Below are 22,419 nucleotides of genomic sequence, written 5' to 3' on the forward strand. Positions count from 1 at the left end.
TCCGTATTATTGCTTGATAGTTGCTTTGTGGTTTTTTTTGAAAAGAGTAGGTTATAATCACTGAAACAACTCTCCTAAAAAGTTAAAATCTGATGAGATACTTAGGGAAATAATAGCTTTGAAAATAAGAGTCGTTCAGCCTGAAAAGATATCATCAAAATCCTGGAACTAGAAATTTCCATTGAACTGAGGTATCCAGTGCTTTGGAAGTGCAGCAAGGAATACACAGATATATCTTCCCTTTGTCCTAAATAAACAGGATGACTGTGATGCATGAAGATGTACATATCTTGTTTTAAATTATTCGTGATATAGAAAACAAAACTTGTTTTTGTCTGCAATATGTAGAACATTGTAAAGAAATACTTGAATAGTGAATACTTGGATAACTTTTTCTTTAGAAAAGTGGGATACAAGTATTGTTTTTACAGCAGTTAGGAGTATGAGGGAGATGTGAAGGTGACCTGTGGGATGGCTGACAGCCAGCTTGTGGATAGCTGCTTCTTCTTAGGTTAAACAGCTGCTGCACAGACTGATTTTTTTAATGATTTGTTTTTCTTCTTTCTTGCCTACCAATTTGATTGCCAGGAGGATAAGGTACACTTCTTCTTCTACAGTTATGAACCAGAACTCTTAAATGTTAAAAAATCCTCAACAATACTTGAGCTGTCATTTTCCTGCCCCTAATAAGTAACCCACTTGTATTTGAAGTTGTTCTTGCACTTTGCTTTTGCACTTTTTTTTCTCACTCTTCCATGTCCCCATCTTCCCACTCCATGAAAGGGGAGCCCGTTACTCAGAACAAGCAGATTTAACATTTTTGAACTGTTGATTTGTAGTAACCTGAACATGAAAGGAAAGATTCAGAAACTGGTCTAGTCAGCTCAATCAATGGATCTTGCTGAGGGTGTTAGAAGAGTAAGAGCTGCAATGTGTTTCAAGAATCAGATCTCTGTTAACTTGCAAAATCCATAAATTTCACAAAAACATGTTTAGGATGAAGAAATACCTTACTTTATTGTATTTTCTATCTCCATCATGTGACAAACATTCAGCTGTGATCATGTTGTGATCTGTAGATATTAGAGAGGAATTGCTGAATGTTTGATTAGAAAATGTAGTTGAACAAATACTATTTAAGAGTATGAGAAACTGAATTGATTCTAAAAAAAAAAAGGCTGTTCATTCCAATATTGCAACTACAGTAGGTGGGGTATTCCTGAAGATACAGGAGTAATTAGCATTTCTTTCCATCAGCACAAAAATAATAAATATATTCAAACTGCTAAAGCAGGTGAGATACAGCAGTTTTACTGTGTAGGAAAACACAAGTAGAAAAATCAGAAAGATATGTAAAGGATGCTGAGAATAATTCTTTCAGGCCCTTAGGTACTCAGCTTTCAGCTTAAATAACATGAATCAAACCAGTCATAGAGACCTATGCTCCAAAATTTATGTCCACAAAGTTTTTATTGCAAATACTTGCAAAATTTTACTCAGGAAAATAGCTTTTGATTGTTTTGAGAAGTAAATAGAGAGGTCAGAATTCCATCTCTTATGTTCATTAGAGTCCAGTGGTTCAGCTCCAATTATCCACACACTGACTCAGAGCAGACTGGCCAAGGGGGCTGTAACCATCTGTTAAGTATTTCAAATTTTACTGAAGAAAAAGCAAAAGTGCTGTAGTAAACATTCAGAGCTGAAACAAAATCATATTATGATGATATCTAACTTTAAAAATCTCAGCCCCTTGTAAATCATTAAAATACTTAAAATATATGAAGTGAGGAATGGGCCTTGTTTATGAGATTTGAAAGGCTTCGTGTATTCTGTGTTTTGGAAATATTAATAGAATTAATCTTGGAAAATCATGCTTCTTCAGTTTCAGTATTAGGAGCACTTCATGGTCACCCAAAATAAAATGCAAATTCATCATTTCATTGAATTTATCTTGTTCCTTTTACACGATGAAGAAATGAAAAGAGGTTAACACTTGTACCCCCTTATTAGACAGACTCATACCCGACCATCTTGCATACATTTATTTTAAAAGATGACTAAATGGAAATAGAAAGTGTGGACCAGCCTTCTGCTCAGGTACTCGTGCTAATTTTAATGTGGCTGCTCAAGGATTTGTGTTCCACGGGGTTAAAGTGATGGAAACGTGGATTCAGACAACAATCACGTTGTTAAACTTACCCTGGAAATCACCCCTCTTTTTCCAGAATACCATGACAGATTCTACAATCCTCTTGGAGGATGTACAAAAGATGAAAGACAAAGGAGAAATAGCACAGGCATATATTGGACTGAAGGAAACAAACAGGTACCAGTTTTTTTCTTTCATCCACAATTGGTTGGGGTCTGCTGTTCCACACTGCATTTAGCAAATTCAGTACATTGCATCCATGTAAGTCTAAATACTTAGAGAACTCTGTGCTTTGGGATATAATTTGATTTGATTAGTGAAATTGATGTGTGCAATATTTGAAAGGATTGGGTAACAGTGGGGAAATGCTCTCTGGATTTGCTTCATGACCTTTAATTGGTACATTCTCAAACTCAATGCCATTCCCTGGGCTGGTTTTTTCACCTCTTGTCTTGTAGTTCTCATGGTGTCATCATACATTAATTGTGACAGCATGAAATGCTGTAACCAGTTGGGCTAACACTGAGAACCTGGAGTCCCTCAGGGGTCGGTACTGGGACTGGTGTTGTTCAATATCTTCATCAACGACTTGGATGAGGGTATAGAATGTACCCTCAGCAAGTTTGCTGATGACACTGAGCTGGGAGGAGTGGCTGACACACCAGAAGGCTGTGCTGCCATTCAGAGAGACTTAGACAGGCTGGAGAGTTGGGCAGGGAGAAACATGATGAAATTCAACAAGGGGAAGTGTAGAGTTTTGCATTTGGAGAAGAACACCACGATGTCCCAGTATAGGTTGGGGGCTGAGCTGCTGGAGAGCAGTGTAGGTGAAAGAGACCTGGGGGTCCTGGTAGACAAGAAGATGCCCATGAGCCAGCAATGTGCCCTTGTGGCCAAGAAGGCCAATGGCATCCTGGGGTGCATTAGAAAGGGGGTGGTTAGTAGGTCAAGAGAGGTTCTCCTCCCCCTCTATTCTGCATTGGTGAGGCCACACCTGGAGTATTGTGTCCAGTTCTGGGCCCCTCAGTTCAAGAAGGACAGGGAAGTGTTTGAAAGAGTCCAGCACAGAGCTACTGAGATGATTAAGGGAGTGGAACATCTCCCTTATGAGGAAAGGCTGAGGGAGCTGGGTCTCTTTAGTTTGGAGAAAAGGAGACTGAGGGGTGACCTCATCAATGTTTTCAAATATGTAAGGGGTGAGTGTCAGGGAGATGGAGTTAGGCTTTTCTCAGTGGTGACCAGTGATAGGACAAGGGGTAATGGGTGTAAATTGGAGCATAGGAGGTTCAAGTTGAATATCAGAAAAAATTTTTTTACTGTAAGGGTGAGGGAGCCCTGGAACAGGCTGCCCAGGGGGGTTGTGGAGTCTCCTTCACTGGAGACATTCAAAACCCACCTGGACACGTTCCTAGGGGATGTACTCTAGGGGGCCCTGCTCTGGCAGGGGGGGTTGGACTAGATGATCTTTCGAGGTCCCTTCCAGCCCCTAAGATTCTATGATTCTATGATTCTATGAACTGAATTTCATCACGAAGGAGAAATACATATAAACAAGAGAACTGATTTGCTAAGTTGTTTTAGAGCACTGTTTGTTTCTCTTTTAATAGTGATGTAATTTAGTGTGTGACGTCCTTAACGTGTCATCTCATCACCATCATGTATCTCTCTTGTATTTTTTTTTTTTTAAACACTTTTCTTGAAAGGCAATCTCCCCAGGACTATCATATGCTGAATGAGGACGGAGAACTTTGGCTGGTTTATGAAGGGTTAAAACAAGCCAACAGGTTACCAGATTTCTCAGAATGGTTTTTTTCTTCATTTGCATCTTCATTTCTAGCTAACTGTGCCACTTGCTATGGGTTTGCTTTGTCTCCAGTATTTCTATTGCTTTAACAGCTACAAAAAAAATCATCACAAATTATAGTTTCCTCAAACTCAGTCCCCAGTCCTTTCTTCTACTTGTCAAGCTACATCATTTTAAAAGTTAGGATGGTGGCAACAGCTGTCATGTTTCATAAGAATAAGTGCACAAAAACAGACAGTAAAATACCAGGAACTCCACAACTGGGAAAAATCTGTAGCTGTGCATTATTTGTCTGCCTCTATTTTGGATATCAAAATTAATATCCCTCAGTTTCTCAGCTTAAGGAAGTACAATAATTTTTGTAATTCTAAAACTATTTGAATAGCTTCAGTGTACTCTTGACTTGCAGAAAGTTATGCCTTACTCTCCTTATTGTAATTCAAGGTCAGTAATTTGAACATTCTTTTCCCACACGTCTCCATGCTGCATTCAAGCTGTAAGACCCAAAAGAACCAACAAGGAGAAATATTCTTTAGTTCCTTGTGGCACTGCTCAAGCCTCACTGTGGTCTCTGATAGGATCAGTTGTGCTGATCCTGTAATGGGTGAGATTGGCCTTGTTAGGAAATGCAGTTCTAGCTCTGTGTGCACATCTGGGCACATCTGGGCACTGTATCCATCCATCCATCCATGTGGCCCAGATTTCCTGGCTGGTTTGTAGTCCTGCACTGACAACTGATTTAATTCAACAAATCAGGAGTGCTGATCATCTTCAATACACACATTTGGCAGCAGTAACAACAGAATGAGGTATCTTGCAGAGAATGCTGCTAACTCAAGTCTTTCCTTTCCTTGTGCTAACAAATTCTATACCTAACATTGTTCTCTAAACCTGCAAAGATCTAACTTAAAGGAAGTCTCTGCAGAGCAGGGTGTGTTTGCTCTGTGCCTCTCTAGAGTCCTAGCACTCTAGAGATGAGAAGCTTTACATTAAATGGCAGAGCAGTGCAGGTAAATGACTATTTGCGTGCTCAATCAGTCTAGGTACTAATAAATGTGCCTGTCTTATGCATATTTAAACCCTGAGGGATTGTCTAATTGAACACTGGTAGTCACTAGCAGTGTCATTTCCTGTGTGTGTGTATGGAAGGTGAGTCAGAGCATTGGACAGTGCCTTGCTAGCAGGAGGAGATCCCCACAGCCCTGCTCAGAGGGAGGCTGGGATGTGCTATCCCCATTTCACATGAGGAGAATTGGGGACATGAGGTGCCCAAAGGGAAGGAGCAAGTCAGTGGTGAGGCTAATGTATTGCTCCTGGATACAGTCCTGAGTTAGATTCTGTTGTTAACCTTTTCTATGCTAATGACAACCCTCTGCAAAATGTTGGGTTTAGTGTAAAAATAAAGGTTACTTGTGTGCATCTGAAATTATATGGTTTGTCACAGAACAGAGATAACTTGAAAAAGATTTACCCACATTAATGTTGTAGGGCTTCAGTTTAAGCAAATATGGTGTCGTCTTCATTGTACACAGCTTGACTTGGTTAGAGGTAAAACCTCTGTAAAGCCCCTTTAAAAGCAGCAACAATCTGTGAAGACTGAGCAACCCATGTGTTGCCACACGTGCTCAGTGGCACCATGCACAGTATGTGTTCAATCACAAAGGAGATGGAAAACAGCATCACAATTAGTTTCTCTCCACTTTTTGATCGTGTAAACTTAATTTAATTAGAAGGCATTCTAAAGGGTTTAAAGAGTACTCTGCTATTTCATTTTCCTTTGCAAGCCATGGCTAATTGTTCCTGAGCAGCAGCTAAAGCTTTACACTCCCTCTGAGAGCTGGGGATGTAACTTTTCCGAGCGTGTTCACCCAACTCTTGCTCAACCTCTTCAGGCTGCTGGAGTCGCAGCTTCAGACGCAGAAGAAGAGTCACGAGAACGAGCTGGAATCACTGCGAGGGGAGATCCAAGGTCTGAAGGAGGAAAACAATCGCCAGCAGCAGCTTCTGGCCCAGAACCTGCAGCTGCCCCCAGAGGCTCGGATTGAAGCCAGTCTGCAGCATGAGATCACCAGGCTGACCAACGAGAACCTGGTAAGGGAGAGGATGCTGTGGGAACACCCCAAGCGAGGAGTTAAGACTGCCTGAAAATCAGAGCATCTTGGTCTTGTTTTAATCTGATTTATACAGCGCTTAGTGAAGTGTCAGTGTGTCTCAAAGGGAGGGGGAAAAACAATCCTGTGCCTATTTTTACAGTTTTATGAGGAGTTGTATGCAGATGATCCCAAGAAGTATCAGTCGTACCGGATCTCACTGTACAAACGGATGATTGTATGTAGATCCCTTGAATCCTGTTCCCCTCTTGTCTCGTTTGCTATTTCTGGAGCACTAATTGAAAAGCAGGCTGCCTGCCTTCATCCCTTTCAAAGGAAAACCCCTGCAGAGAGCTTCACGATGCCAATTACTTCCCTCACTGCTTTTTTTGTTAGTCTCAGTGTCCTCTGTGTAATCTGTGTTTCTTTTTGATGCACAGTTTTGTTACTAATACAAGTCTTGCACTGTGAGCAAAGCAGTTTCTTTTTGAAGTCTACTTAATACTGCCCTGAAAAAAGAGATACGTGATGCAAAAGATCCTCAGTTTCCCAAACCACTGTTTGCTTTAAAACTTTGATGCATTTCTGTTCAGTTCAGCAAAACAGAGGCCTGATCATACAGATACTTCTCAATTTGAATAGTGACTGCAGTCCAGTCATAGACTTTATCTGTTCATAGTTCTCTTCACAGTGCTGATATCTGGAATGTATAACTCTAACAGAATAAAAATACATAACCTTTAAATATTTTTTCAAATGTGTAAAATAGGAAGGATAAAATTGGAAATAATATTTTCACAATAATTAAAGATAACAAATTGAGATAGCACCATATGTAAGCTTGAAAGAATATGACTTACAGGATTCTGCTCAATTTTTTCTGCTCAATCTGCTCATTTTTTTTTAGAGGAACCTTATAAGAAACATTATTCCTCTCACATAATTGTTCAGAAATATATCTCTTCACTGATATATTCAAAACAGTCTGGACTTCTTTTTTTTTAATTCCAGGAGAAATTGTTCTATCTGGAAAAAAGTATATTTTGTTAGTAAAGGGATTTCAGTTGTAAAACTGAATACTGCTTTGAATGTGAAACATGGCCTTGATTCTGTTCTTACTTTCCAAGTATATTATGTTAGGTGGTGAACTCTTTACTTACATGATGAAGAACAATTTTGTGCCTAATTCTAGGTTGTTGCACTAATATTTTAGAAGAGGGGTAGTTTCCCAGATGATGCTTTGGGTGCAAGGACCTCGTGTTCCTTAGGTTCTTACCAGTGCTGTGAAGACTCATGCTTTGGAAAGAACATTTTTTTTGTATTATTATTATTATTTTTTTAATTTTAATCTACATTGAACTCCTTATCTGGAATGGCTTTCTGGTTTTCTGAGCTTGAGGTTTTGCTTCCTTTAGAAAGATTTCCCATTTTTAGATAACATGATTATTTTATGAATGCACTACCACAGGTCACAGAATTATTCATAGTTTTCTGGGAAGTTCACCTTTGAAAGAAAAATATCAGTTTTATTTCAAGAGTAGGACTCTTGCAAGAAGAGAATAAAAAGATGTAAGACTCCAGTCAGTCTAAGGAAATGTGATGACAGCAAGTAGTGGAAACAGCAGAGTCCCACAAGAACTGTGGGTTTGGGTGTTTGATTTTGGTAGATTTCAGTGCAAGTTGTGGCCTTTCTGCAGATCTCTCTCTTACCTTAGAAGATGGATACGTGGGAATAATGAGTCAGTCCTGAAGGCATGAATAAATGATGCAGAAATACAGGCTAGGTGTTAAATAACAAAGAAAATAGTTTCCATGAGGCATTTGGAAGAGCAGGGAGAGAGCATTAGGGAGATGTGTTTGCAGTCTTCTTCCATAAGAACTGACCTACTTGTGAGTGCCTGCAGAATATACCTGAGAGCTTTGCCTTTCTCATGCTGCACATAACTGAATAATCCCTGTGACACTTGGCTCGTGTTCCAGGCAGGGCTCCGGCTTGCAAACTTCAGCCAGAGGATGGCACCACTCTTCAGCTTTCCTCCCCTCCGTGTGATGCTAACAGCACTGATTTTGTCTCTGTCACATGGGCTGGGATTTTGCTCCTGTCTTCAGCTCTCGTTTCACTTTCCAGGATTTAATGGAGCAGCTTGAAAAGCAAGACAAAACTGTCCGCAAGCTGAAGAAACAGTTGAAAGTGTTTGCTAAGAAGATTGGTGAACTTGAAGGTACTTTTATATTTTGGTAGAAAGATTTTGGTTTACTCTTTGTGATCCCATTGTCACCATATCCCTCTGTCTTAGCAGTCAGAAAGGTCTTCAGTAGCATTAACTTCTGTTAATTGATTCCAGAAACAGGAGATACGCCCAGAGCTCTGTGTGTTCCTTTATAAACCTTTAGAAGATTTGTCATATTTTGAAGTGATGAGTAAAAGAGGCTGATGTTTCTCTGAAAGCAGAAAAAACATTTGAACACAAAGGAATGTTACTTGGGCTGTTTGTGTGCTGAAAGACAGGATCTGTTTTTATCAAAAGCAATATTAAATGTGAACCAGGCAGAAATAATTTACTAAATTTTCCGTTGTGGATTTCTGTATCACTGGAGCCAAGAATGGTGACACTGTTTCTGCCTGAGATCTCCATCCAGAGCTGCTGTCCAAACCTGAATATAGGAATGCTGAGATATGGACAATGCTTAATTTAATTTTTTATGAGCTTCACAACGTATTGCCCTGAGAACTGATGAGACCGACAGCTGCCAATGTTTCTGCCTAAGCAGTTTTAGTTGCTAAGAGCAATTAATAATGTTATAAAGTTGAAATATAAATACGTTTTTAAATAATCCTAGTCCTAACCTTTTAGAAGCTTTTTATGGTCATGCTTTTTCCAGAAACAAGCTTACTGCCTAATGACTTGTTTTATTGAGTAGCAAGGTGGAAATCTGTGCCTTTGTACTCTTCAGTGTTTTCTGAACTAAGTTTGTTTTCAAAAAGTTTTTCAATATTGTTTGGCTACTGCTGTGCACAAGACCACAGTAGTATTCATACACAATACAGAGTGGGAAAATGTTTCTGAAAACATAGTTTTGCCTGGGTTTATTACCTAATTACCTTAGTTAGGTGTGGTAAGTCTGGCTGGGAAGGAGTTAACTTTCTTCATGGCAGCTTGCAGAATGCTGTGTTTTGGATCCGTGGCTAAAGCAGTGCTGTTAACAGGCACGTGTTTTGGCTGCTGCTGAGCAGAGCTTGCACAGTGTCAAGGTTTTCTCTTTTTTTCCCACTCTGCCCCCTCAGTAAGCAGAGGGAGGGCACACGGGCACACAGCCAGGTAGCAGACCTGACCTGAGCAGAGTGATATTCTCTATGTCTCACCAGCTAACCTCAGACCAGAAAAGGGGCTTTTTTGCATGCAAGGTATCTGTTTGTCAGGGTTTAACACTGGCCCGGCAATTAAACCAAGTAACAGACTCTCTCTATTAATCTCTCTCTCCTCCCTGATAAGAAAGGAGAGAGAATAAGGGAGAGAGACTGATGGGTTGGAAACTAAACTACACAACTTTAATGAAACAGTAATGATAAATAGGAGAAATTACTAAATATATACAAATATACAGGAAAATGGATCCCATGTTCCTCCCCCCTTTCCTCCAATAGCTCTCACGTCACCCCCGAGGCTGCAGGGCAGCCCTGGGAAAGTCCAGGCTGGACTCCTGGAGTCAGCAGCAGTTGGGAGCTGGAGGCAGAACACACAGATATGGGCTGGCACGGATCAGGAGCACAGGCAGAGGAAGGGATGGAATCCTTCCAGGATGCCGGGTGAAGGAAGGGAGGCAGGAAAAGGCAGGAAGGGCAGGCAGACAGAAACTGGAAGCAGGAAATCTGGCTTGGCCCTCGTGATCCCTCAGATTTATCCTGAGTATGAGGTGTATGGGATGGAATCCTCTGTTTGGTCAATTCTGGCATCTATCTTGTCCGTTCCTCCCCAAAGGAGGGATGCAGGTGGGACCTCTTTATGTTTTCCTCAGAGCTGAGCAGTGTCCTTGGCTCTGCACACCAGTCTCCAGCAGTAACTCTAAACATCAAGTGTCATCAGTCCTAGAAGCACACACTGTCTGAGAAACTTGCTGTTAATTTCAGCAAGTGCAACTACTTACAAGAGACTGAGCTGAAAGCAAAAGTACAAGACAGAAAATCACCTTTATCCTGGCCCAAACCAGGACACTGTTGTTTGGAGGCTGGCTGGGCATCAGTCCCCCTGTGGGAAGGGAAGGGGGAGTGAGAGTGATTCCCTTTGTTCTGCTTCCCCTACTCCCTTTCCTTTGCCTGTTAAACTGTCTTTATCTTGATTTTTCTTACACTTTCTCTCAGTGCTCCCCCTGTCCTGCTGGAGCCAGTGTGGCTGCTGGTTCACATAAACCTACCACAACAGGCAACAAACATCAATTTTAAAAATACTGATGTTTTGCAGAACAGTTAACAGTGAACCTTGCAGTATTAATCTGGGATTTTGTGATTAATGACTCTTGCTTCACCTTTGTGCTTTTGTGAGAGAAAATCCATGAAGTTAGCAGTAAGTTTAAATTAATGGGTGCTATTAACACACTTCCACTCTTCTTCAAAGGAAGAATGCCACCCTAAAATAAGTTTATCAACAATCTCTCTTTTTGTTTAATGGGAGTTTTGTCAGTGTTATCCTGAACCAGGGAAAGTATTTCTTAGTTCTATATGCTGGAGTTCTTCCTTCAAAATGTCATAGTTTCCTCTGGTGCACATTGGTTTCACTAGGAAATAGCATGCAATTTCTTTTCATTTCCCCTCTGAAGTGGGCCAGATGGAGAACATTTCACCTGGACAAATCATTGATGAACCTATCCGTCCAGTTAACATCCCACGGAAAGAAAAGGACTTCCAAGGGATGCTAGAATATAAGAAGGAGGACGAACAAAAACTTGTCAAGAATCTTATTTTAGGTAAGCATCTGTCTCATTTATGGCCCCCTCTGCTCTCACACACTCTGAAAAATAAAACATGAGAACACAGAATTTGCATTATGAAAGAAATAGATTATTTTGGTTTTGCCTGTTCAATTTATCTGAATTCCTAAACGTCCACTGGAAACTAATAACCCTTCCTGCTTAATGTAGTACATACTACTGTGTCTGCATATTTTTAGCAGCCAATTATGTTGTTTTCTTCTGATATCTTAGGAAATAAGTGGCTCTTCTTAATTTTATTCTTAGTTTTGACTGGCCACGTGTAGATGTGTATGTATTACCCTTGTGTTAACCAGGGAGGTTGTGATTACCTTATACAACATCTTCAAAGGACTTCATGCTTTATACAATGTGTGCTTTTTTCCCCCCAAGAGCTGAAGCCACGTGGAGTAGCTGTCAACCTGATTCCAGGACTACCAGCATACATCTTGTTCATGTGTGTACGCCACGCAGATTACCTTAATGATGACCAAAAAGTGAGGTCCCTGCTGACTTCCACCATCAATGGCATCAAAAAAGTGTTGAAGGTTGGTTAGTCTGCTCAGTTTAGAAAAATAGGGATTTAAAATTTGCTTTCCATTTTGCCTCAGGGGAGTGAGGAAGAGGCTTTCAGTGAATTGGCTCTGAATTTCTCATAAGTAAACTCCTCCCACTTATGTAATGAAAAATTGTCTTAAAATTTTTTTTTTCATTACTTATTTTTTTTAATAATCTTCCTCCTTCAAAGCTATGTCTTTAAAGTTTTGGATGTAGTCAAAGTTTGCATAGTGAGTCTTCTCCAGAATGCTTAATTAAAAACTTGCATATGCAGTTTTGCTTCACAGATTTCCTCATTGGCTTCATTTAATTAACATTAATGCTAATACATTACTGACTAAAGTCTTTTCAATGAGTTGGCCAGGATGGTAAGCCAGGGTTATCCTGAAGGCATTATTAAGACATGCATATGCTTTATTCTTCATGGAGGTTTTTTAGTTTTTAAATAAATGTGCTCCGAAAAAGCAAGCGTTTAATCAAGCGAAATGCTCTGAAAAAATATTAAGTAAACAATACTGCAGGAGCTTAGGTGTTCATGCAAATTTCTGGACATTTTTAAGTGAATGGACTGCAAGTTACAGAGGTCTAGAAATGTTAATTACTTAGCATATACGAGATTCTGTGTTCTTTGGTTAGGAGGATTTGTTGGTTTGTTTTGTTTTCCATATCAAGCAGCCAGATTGGTTATGATGAAAGGGACATTCATCAACACTGAATTATTGTCTTCTTTTCCTGTTGGCTTTGCATCATTCCCATCCTCCCTACTGGGCTCTTCACAGGAGCCACTGTGCCACAGAATGGGCATTTTGGGAATATAGTCACGTTGCTCTGTGATGTTCTGCATAGAGCATTTAGGATGGGTCTGCACGACACAGAAAGATCATAACTGGAAGAAATCATACTCAGAATGTTCTTGAAAAAAATTTCAGAAAGCAGAGAGGGTGTTTAATGGTATTTTGTCAAAAATCATGCTCCTCTAATACATGATTGGAACACACAAAGCTTTGAAAAGGTCCGAATCTGAGTAGATACAAGCAAGTAGCTACAATTCAGTGTTTAATTGTTTATCTAACATTTTATAACTTCATTCCTCTTACCAGTCTTCTTTGACACGTGTTTTTATTTTCAGAAAAGAGGTGATGACTTTGAAACAGTGTCCTTCTGGCTGTCTAACACCTGCAGATTTTTGCACTGTCTGAAGCAGTATAGCGGAGAAGAGGTAAGCACTGCTCCTGCCCTGCTTCCTTCTCTGGGCTATTTCTGTGAGCACTGTTCTCTAGCAAAATCCTGTAATAACTCAAAATGTAGCAAAAGTCTCTTAAAATGGCTGTACTTTTTGGAATCGAGGTGGAAAGCACGGGAAGGTAAGATCTGAAGCAGCTGGGCACAGAGTGGTTGGAGAGCAGCCAGACAGAGAGGGACCTGGGAGTCTGGATTGCCAGGAAGCTGAAGAGGAACCAGCAGTGTGCCCAGGTGGCCAAGAAGGCCAATGGCATCCTGGGCTGGCTCAGGAACAGCGTGGCCAGCAGGTCCAGGGAAGGGATTCTGCCCCTGTGCTCAGCCCTGGGGAGGCCACAGCTTGAGTCCTGTGTCCAGTTCTGGGCCCCTCAGCTCAGGAAGGAGATTGAGGTGCTGGAGCAGGTCCAAAGGAGGCAACTGGGCTGGGGAAGGGACTGGAGCACAGATCCTATGAGGAGAGGCTGAGGGAGCTGGGGGTGTTGAAGCTGGAGAAGAGGAGGCTCAGGGGAGACCTCATCACTCTCTCCAACTCCCTGAAAGGAGGTTGGAGCCAGGGGGGGGTTGGGCTCTTTTCCCAGGCAACTCTCAGCAAGACAAGAGGGCACAAGAGGTCTCAAGTTGTGCCAGGGGAGGTTTAGGTTGGACATTAGAAAGAATTTCTTTCTGGAGAGGGTGATCAGCCATTGGAATGGGCTGCCCAGGGAAGGGGTGGATTCTCCATCCCTGGAGATATTTCAAAAGAGCCTGGATGTGGCACTCAGTGCCATGGGCTGGGAACCACGGGGGGAGTGGATCAAGGGTTGGACTTGAGGAGCTCTGAGGTCCCTTCCAACCCAGCCAATTCTAGGATTCTATGATTCCCTCTGTGCTGGGGGACAGAGACTGGGTGATTCTGTGCTCCTGAAAGCACCAACTCACATTAAGGAAATCTGGCTGCTGCCATTATGTTGTCTAGAAATTATTCACTAGGCTTCTTATGAAAAAGGCAGTATTAGCCCTTTAACCACAGTGTGGCAGAACAATTTATATTTGGAGGCTGTCATATGCCTAATTTCTTCTCCAAAATTAACTGGGCTTTTGGCTGTATGTGGCCAGGTGAGAATGTGAGAATGAGGGAAGGGCCTTACCTGCCAGAAAGTTGGCAGAGTTTGTTCCTGTGTCAGATGCTTCAAGGTACAAGTCTATGAAAGAGATATTGCACCAATCACAATTGAAAAGCAAATCCTAGAATTAGTCTCAATCAGAAGAACTTCCAAATTAAAGTTCTGAGGGGATTCAACTTATCTTGAAAGGATTATTTGTCAGTCGCACAAAGAAAATATAAATACTGTGTTTGTGTAATATTTTTGTGGTCTGCTGAAGCATTTGTTTCTGTTACTTAATTAATGCAGGGGTTTATGAAGCATAATACACCTCGTCAAAATGAACACTGCCTCACTAATTTTGATCTAGCTGAATACAGACAAGTACTGAGTGACTTGGCCATTCAGATCTACCAACAGCTTGTCCGAGTGTTGGAAAACGTTCTGCAACCAATGATAGGTGAGGCAAAGCTGAATTCCATAACTTCACATTGTTGGACCAAATAGAAAACTGTGATGGTGGTAATATCCTGTGGCTTTTAGTTCGTGTGGTATTCTCTTTATAGATGACAAGGACTACACTGAACGGGTTGTGTGGGACTAAAAACTCAACTGTGGGTGGTTCTACTGGCAGTGGCAGAATAAATTGATTTACCTTATTCATGCTTGCCATGAATCGTGCATTTACAGGAAGAAACTCTTAGGACAGTCTGTGTTTATTGCCCTGTCTGTTGGGAAATATCCCGTGGAAAAATTAGGCTTTAATTACATGAGCACTCATAATTAAAACAAGTATGGACAAAAAACAGTTTGTTGTCATTATGGGCAGCAATTAGCAATGAAATAGCCAGCAGTCACGAAGCTCACATTCAGAGAGGTTCTTTTCATTAAAGGCACTTGTAATTTTTCTTGTCAGACAGTACTCTCACTCAGACTTTCATTATATTTTCCAATCATAATATTTAGAAAAATGGGACAGCTTTTGGTTTGTGACTGCTGCTACTATGACTATCAGGGGAAAAAGATATTTTGCTGGGCTAGTTAGACCTTCCTTTCAAACACCCACGCTGCAATCTTTACAAAAACCCTGTCGGTTTAGATTTTGCAGAACGTGGTGGGACACGGAATTACTGGGAATGATGGTGAAGCAGTGGCTGGCAGGAAGCCCACCTTGCTCTTTCTGTGTAAATGCTCTTTTGATGCCTTCCACGACGTGTATGCTTGTCTGCAACTTCCAGTTGTTACACTAACGTTGTCAATCAAACCCAGTTTCAGGAATGCTGGAGCATGAGACTATCCAAGGTGTCTCAGGGGTGAAGCCAACCGGGCTGAGGAAGAGAACGTCCAGCATTGCTGATGAGGGAACCTACACTTTGGACTCCATTATTCGGCAGCTGAACTCTTTCCACTCAGTGATGTGTCAGCACGGAATGGACCCAGAGCTGATCAAGCAGGTTGTCAAGCAGATGTTCTACATCATCGGGGCTGTAACGCTGAATAATCTTCTCCTGCGCAAGGACATGTGCTCGTGGAGCAAAGGAATGCAGATAAGGTGGGAGAGCTTGTTTTATACTTCTCTTGAATGTGCTGCTGGAAATCTTAGTGAACTCTTGACGTTTGTTATCATTTTGATAGAACAGCAGATGCATTTTGAATATTTCTTTTGCTGCACACAGTTGTAGGTGCTGTTAAACTGATACTGTGCGTTTCAGTTAAAAAGAGCTTGGTTAACTGAGCAAAGTCCTTTCTGACTTTCAAGGAAATGTGGTAGAAGCAAAGCAAAAGTGTTCCATCATCAAGTAGGAGTCAGAACTGTAGCTGCAATGTTGGTAGTTGCTTTCTCAACTTTTGGAGAGCAGCAAACACACCTCACATCTGCTGGTGGCAAGGAACAGCTGCATTCATCCACACTCTGCTGCATCCTGTGGCAAAGCCACCGTGTTCTGTTCCTGCATTTGGCATCATTTGTCCAATGAATTCAACTGGCATTTCATTGCCAGGAGGTTTAGTTCAGGCATTCCAGTCCTTCAGGTAACCTTGGAAATCCTCACTCCACATTTGCGTGGACAAAATCTCTTTTGCTGAAACTTCTTCTACTTGTCACATTCCTGCAATTAATAGGAACAGGAACAGATGGGAAGAGCTGGTTAGTGTAGGTCTTCAGCCATAGTGGCAAACGGTTTTGAAGCTCACAATTTCTTGCCTTAATCAGAAGGAAACAGTATTAAGATGAAATTACAAGAAATGATAAGTGTAAAGAAAAAACAAAAGGACAAAGAAGAAGCACTGGGTGGTGCATCTGAAGAAACACTGGGGAAGAGAAGTGGCAGATGCTTTTGATTTAGCCATAATCCTATGGATGTATTGATATCTCTTTGTACAGGTATAATGTGAGTCAACTGGAAGAATGGCTACGTGATAAAAATTTGATGAATAGTGGGGCTAAAGAGACACTGGAACCCCTTATCCAGGCTGCACAGCTCTTGCAAGTAAAAAAGAAAACGGATGAAGATGCAGAAGCCATTTGTTCAATGTGCAATGCACTGACTACTGCCCAGGTAAGCAAACTCTCAAGTTCTGTCACTTCTAAGCAGTTCTCTGCTCTGTTGTGCTGTGTCTGTCTGCACTGCTCTCCCACACGGATTAAAGATTTCTTCCTTAGTTTTGCATTAGTACAGCTAAAGCAGATAAGTTGGAGGGGCAAAAAAAACACCAGACCTTCTTGAGATCTGATGTTCGAGATAAGTTTTGGATAAATGAGAGGAAGCTCAATAGATTGTGCACTGTGTACAGTACCTTTGTGAAAATCCTTAGAGAAAACTTCACTGAAAGGTGTCTCTGTACTCCAGTCAGCTCTGCCTAGAATACTGGGAAATGATCTTTCTGCCATCATTTAGTATTCAGTCAAGTTAATGGACAGTTCACACAGAGCTCTTGGCTCAGGGTCTGCAAATAAAATCCTTGCAATTCAGTTCTTTCCTTTGGTGGTTTTTTTCCTATTTTATAGAGAAATCGCCCACTCTTTTGAAAAATAGTAAAGTTATAAGACTGTCTTGAGTGGAATCTGCAGAAGGTCTTAATTATAGGGTCAAAATTAGTGTGAGTAATACAGCACGTTTCCAGGGGGTATAGGAACACAATCAGTTACTTACCATCTGATTTTTCTATAGTTTTGTATTTTCTACACACACATAGAAATTCAGAATTTCTACCTCCAAAGAACACGTGTTCTGAAGGAGGCAATGGTGTAACATAGCATTAAGCAGGTGAAGGAATTCCGTGTGACTGAAAAAAAAGGCAAAAACCCGACAAATACTTGTAAAGAATTTTTTATTTAAAACCAGCTAATTTAAAAAGTATATTATTAGCAACCATGGGTGGCGTGTCTGTTGATTCTGAAATGAACCTAAGAATTGTTGCTGTTCTTCACAGATTGTGAAAGTCCTGAATTTGTATACTCCAGTTAATGAGTTTGAAGAGAGAGTCTTGGTATCCTTTATACGTACAATACAGGTATGGCTCTAGATTTTCCTCAAAAATCATTTGTCTATTTCTAGGAAACCCTCTGATGAGCCAAAATAGCCTGTGTCCTGAGATAGATTCAGGGATGTGAAGCAAACCAGGCTTTTTTAGGTATCACTGTTTAGCTGTGTTGAAAAGGCAATGTCAGCCTTTAAAATTTTGAGCAATCACAGTTTACCACCTGCAGACTTGCATGAAAATGTTGGTTTCCCTGTAGGTGCATATGAGGTTTTTGGAAGGTGAGAGGGTTTTGTGTTTAGACATCCTTATGTATGTAAACACCCAACTTTTTAAATGGTGACATTTATTTATGCAGATTTACTTTTGTCAGACCTGTGTCTTCACAGGAAGTTCTGATTGCTTTGAAAAGTGAGGCCTGTGCTCATTCCAGAGTTCTTCATTTAGCTCTTCTAGTTTTATTTATATTGATGAAAATGAAATGAAAATGAAATGAAAAGAGAAGCCGGCCAGTAAAGCAAAATAAAATGTAAAAAGATATTTCAGGTCTGTTAGAAAGCTAATTAAATTACTGGGAGGACAAGGGAGATTGGGAAGGTAGAACTGAGATGAAGTGATAATTCCACTTACTGAAAAGATACAGTTACCAGATAGTGAGCAAATTCTACCTTTTGCAAAGAATCTAAAGATCTTTAGATTGTGTTGTAAAAGGAAGATGTGCAGAACCTAAAATGATAAAAGTAGCTCCAGTACCCCCAGTTTATAGATGCAGTTGTTGCAAATGTGTCAGGTCAGAGTAGCACAGCCTGTGTGGCTGTGAGCACAGGTGAAATACTGTGCAAATACTTTGCAAGGTGATTGTTATCACTGAAGTGGCTAAATGCTAATCTTATCACTTTCTTATCTTTGCAGCTGCGTCTGCGGGACAGGAAGGACTCTCCTCAGTTGCTCATGGATGCTAAACACATCTTCCCTGTTACTTTCCCATTTAATCCATCCTCTCTGGCATTAGAAACCATTCAGATCCCAGCCAGCTTGGGCCTGGGCTTCATATCACGTGTCTGATCCCAAGGAGGTACCAGCAGGGTTAGATGGAGAACCAGTTTCCTGATATCTTGACCCATTAGAACATAGTGAGCCCCTGCAAACACCATTTCTGAACAGTCCATATATGCCCAGATCTGTAGTAAAAGTAGGTGGGAAACTGCCCACCAGCAGCACAGACTGAAGGCTGGTAGAAAGATGCATCTGTGTTCAGTCATTGCAGTTATGAGGACATCACTCATTCATAAATTTCCAGAATATGGAGTTGGGGCTCGGGCAAATATTGTGTCTTCAGCTCTCTAGAGACATTTTTAGATCTTTAGTAACATATTTAAATAGTGTAAATTAAACTCCAGATGTAATCTTCTCATAGGCAGGGACCAATGGGGACAGTCAGAGTCCTGAACATGGAAGACTTGAAAGTAAGGCATTTTGTAGAACACACACTCACTGGGGAGCCTGTTACATTTAATTTGTAAAAACTGGAATGGAGAAACACAAACTGGCACTATACAAAGTGATTTCTTAAACCACTTCCTTATTTATGTCAGTTTGACATGAATTCTAGTGATAAGTATTATAGCTCACTATATGCCATACCTTAGGTGTTCATTTGTTAGTACTGTGGTTTACCAAGCATACTAAATTGCTGCTGCATATTGTGTTCTTTTAACTGTATGACAATATCATACTAGGCACTAAAAATAAAATATTTCATTTTTTGTTGTCAACCTTATTTATAGTCCAGTTCACTCTGTTATTTTAACTGCATTTTTGCAAAAGGTATCAATGCCTGTAGAGGAAAATGGTAACTAAGCACAAGTAGCACACTGGAAATTATATGTTAAGTTATTTTTAAAAATAGTTATTTTAAAGTACAGAATCTTGAAGCAAATGATCAGAAGTCAATAATGATTTTAGTATTTATTTAGATTTTTTTAGTCTGTCTATTCTTCTTTTTTGTCTCTAGCCCCTCGAAACATGTGTGTTTTGAATAGTCTCTTTTGCTTTGTTGCCATTAAAAAAGCAAACAAAACAAACAAACAAAAGTATTCTTTTATATTTTAATTTAATTTCTATACTTAAATAGAAAATTTTGCAGTAGCCCAAGGCTGTCATTCTTTGAAACACTGACTAACAAGAACGTTAAATAGGTTTTGACTCGGATGCTGTCATTTGGCCACGACTCGTGTTATAATTGTTGGAGACCCAGAGTGCACGAGAGACTGAGTTATTTTGGATATTGCACATCTTACTGGAAAGATTTTTCTGCCTCACACATCTTGTATCTGCTGTACAGAATTCACAGTGTGCAGTGTGATTGCAGGAGCCGTGCTAGCGGTGCCAGTTCTGAGCTTCAAAACACAAGCAGTTTGTGGTGTATGGCACAAAAAATATATACATATTTTTTTGAAACCACACACACTGCTCAGTTGCACTGTGCAATGTTTTTTGTGTATTATAATTAACAGCTTAGCATTAACATTGATTTCTTTTAAAATATTGGGAAGTAACCTAGAGGTACACTGCTAGCCTATTTGGTACTAATCTGTTTGCCTGCAAATTCACAGGAAAAAAAAAAAAATGTGCTGTTAAGCAGACTGAGACAGTTCTGGTTTAGTTCAGAGGTAGATACGCTGGTTGTATGGTTGCTAAAACTTGTAGGAAGGACAACCTAAACTTTGTCAGTGTCATGCTCCTATTGTCTTATTTTCAGAATGCTCCATATGGTGTTTGAGGGATCATGGCAGTACTTCCAAAGCTGCATTACCTAAATGTTTTCAATGACCTTTGCTGAATGAATGAGATTGTTTTCCTCTGCATGGTGTACCAAACACTCTTTTTCAAACATTACTTGATTTCTGAAGCTACAGCTACCTTTAAGTGGCTCCAAATAAGGCATAATGTAGTTTTCAGACTGTTAGGGGTGCTGTACTTATGAGAATGTAGTGGGAAAGCCTTTGCATCCAGTCATGAGGTTAGGAAAGAAAACACATGAGAACATGCTGACCTATAAATTTTTTCTTCTATTGAAAACCAAACAATTGGCATTACAGTATGTTCATACTGTAGATCAGGAAATGTATCCACTCCTTAAGCATTAGTGTATTAAAATGTATGCCTAAATGTATTTTTGTTTATTTTTTAAGTTTGTTTACCTGTAAAAAGCCTTATTGTATCTTGTTTCCTTAAAAAAGTAGTGTTTAGTAATTTATAGTTACTATCCTTAAACTCAGTGGTTCGACTGGTATTACTTTTATATCACATGAAAACTATATGCTGCTTGACATGTTGTAAAGGAAAATACTTTTAAGTTGGAATAGATGTGTGGTAAAATTCATCTAACATTTTACATGACAGTATTTTACATGCACTTTTCAGAGGTAAAATTTTAGTGTCAGTGTATAATATATCTCTCACTTTAGGATTAATATCTCTAACTATGGAATATAATGTAGAATTATTTTAACAACTTTTTTTTTTTTTTCCTTTCAGTCATTATTATGCTTTTATGTGGACATATCTTTTATATTTTAATTTATTATCTAAAGCTATGATAGAGTTTATCAGATGCTGGAAAAATACTAGTCAATGGCCCTTTAGGATTATCTTATTCTAGAGATTTTGCACAATAATTACCTCATTCAGTTTGGTGTATTTTTATTCCAGTGATCATTTTATTCTGATGTTTAGGACACAGTCTTCTACCTAAATTTTGAAAAATTGTTCTCAGGCTTCAGTCTGAGATGGAACCTGAAAGTGCTACTCTGTTAAATGTGATTGATCACAAGAAAAAAAAAAAAAAAAAAAAAAAAAAAAAAGGATCAACTTCAATGTCAAAAAGTGGATTGATATCCAATAACACTTGTTCCCAACTTGGAAACACCAGCATTTGCAATTTGAAGGTCTATGTAATTTGTGATTTAAACTGGATACATTTCAAGTACCGTACAAAAACCATGCATAAGCACTTGGGTTTTTAAGATGCTGATAGTTCATGTGATAAATGAAAGCCTCCAAACGTGGGTTTTCACTCAATGCCACTACAGTAAATAGATGAAAACCAAAACATTGTCAGAATGACCTGAGCTCTAATCTGTTGTAGTGTCTGATGTTGTACTTAGTAAATGTATGCATCATAAAAACTGTAGCCTAATAGCTATCACTGGAAAAAGTCCAAATAAAAATACAGCTGTAAGATTTGCTCTGGGTTTTTTTTCTTTGCCTGGTTGGGTGTGCATCTCTCTCTCTGTGCTGCTGTAGTTCCCAGGTGTCCCCTCTACCTTCCTGGCAGACTTTTGTGTTGCCTGCCAGGGGAGTCATTATCTGAGGGTTGTGTGAGGACACACCCAGATACCAGCAGTGTGCTGTAAACCACTGTGCAAATCTGAAAATACTGTGTTTGATGTAACTCACCTGTGTTAGGGTGTATTGTCACCAAAGATTAACTGTTACTGGAACAAGAATTGGGGTTTTTCCTTGGCTAAAACGCTGCCTTCTGTGCCGTGAGAGCTCTGGGGCACTTGGCTGTGGGCATGTGTATTCACCTGCCAAAACCTGGCACTGTTTATTCACCTCTTCTTCCTCACAAAGGCTATTCAAATATAATCTTCTTAGTGTCCTAACCTTGCCAAACACATTCCAAATTTTCTTCTTTTCTTAGTCCAGCTATGTCAGAGTAACTCCTTCGCGGTGTCTTACAGAAAGGTGATTAACATTCCTCTTGTTTTGCCCTCCTTGGTCGGGAACGGCTCCCTCCCCTCGGGATCCCTCGGGCAGCTGGAGTGGCCACGATTCCAAACCCCTACAGATACACCCGAGCTTCCAGCTTTGCCAGGATCACCTTAGGTCGTGTACCTGTGCGTGGGACCCGTGGACCTGTACTGGGACCACTGCTCACCTCGGGAGCCAGCCCCTCGCCCGCGTGGACGCTGCCACCGCCTGCTGCGGGTCACCGAGGCCAGCGGAGCTCCCACGGCTGTGCCCACGGCAGGGAACCGCTTCCTC

The 22,419-nt window shown here is 40.3% G+C and overlaps 1 protein-coding gene across 1 annotated transcript in view; it reads left to right on the forward strand.

Annotated features, from left to right (window-relative positions):
- The window catches only part of MYO5A (myosin VA), a 108,046-nt gene extending 86,436 nt beyond the window's left edge, over positions 1-21,610 (forward strand). The window contains exons 29-41 of the mRNA XM_071755165.1: positions 2,226-2,326; positions 3,853-3,933; positions 5,846-6,044; positions 6,207-6,281; positions 8,172-8,265; positions 10,859-11,005; positions 11,402-11,556; positions 12,696-12,785; positions 14,197-14,347; positions 15,157-15,439; positions 16,271-16,445; positions 17,320-17,400; positions 18,280-21,610. Of these exons, the coding sequence (XP_071611266.1) occupies positions 2,226-2,326; positions 3,853-3,933; positions 5,846-6,044; positions 6,207-6,281; positions 8,172-8,265; positions 10,859-11,005; positions 11,402-11,556; positions 12,696-12,785; positions 14,197-14,347; positions 15,157-15,439; positions 16,271-16,445; positions 17,320-17,400; positions 18,280-18,432 (1,785 nt within the window). The 3' untranslated portion in view covers positions 18,433-21,610. The remainder of the gene's footprint in view (positions 1-2,225; positions 2,327-3,852; positions 3,934-5,845; positions 6,045-6,206; positions 6,282-8,171; positions 8,266-10,858; positions 11,006-11,401; positions 11,557-12,695; positions 12,786-14,196; positions 14,348-15,156; positions 15,440-16,270; positions 16,446-17,319; positions 17,401-18,279) is intronic.
- Positions 21,611-22,419: the final 809 nt, after the last annotated feature.

This window comes from Heliangelus exortis, chromosome 11 (assembly GCF_036169615.1).
Source record: "Heliangelus exortis chromosome 11, bHelExo1.hap1, whole genome shotgun sequence".
NCBI lineage: Eukaryota > Metazoa > Chordata > Aves > Apodiformes > Trochilidae > Heliangelus > Heliangelus exortis.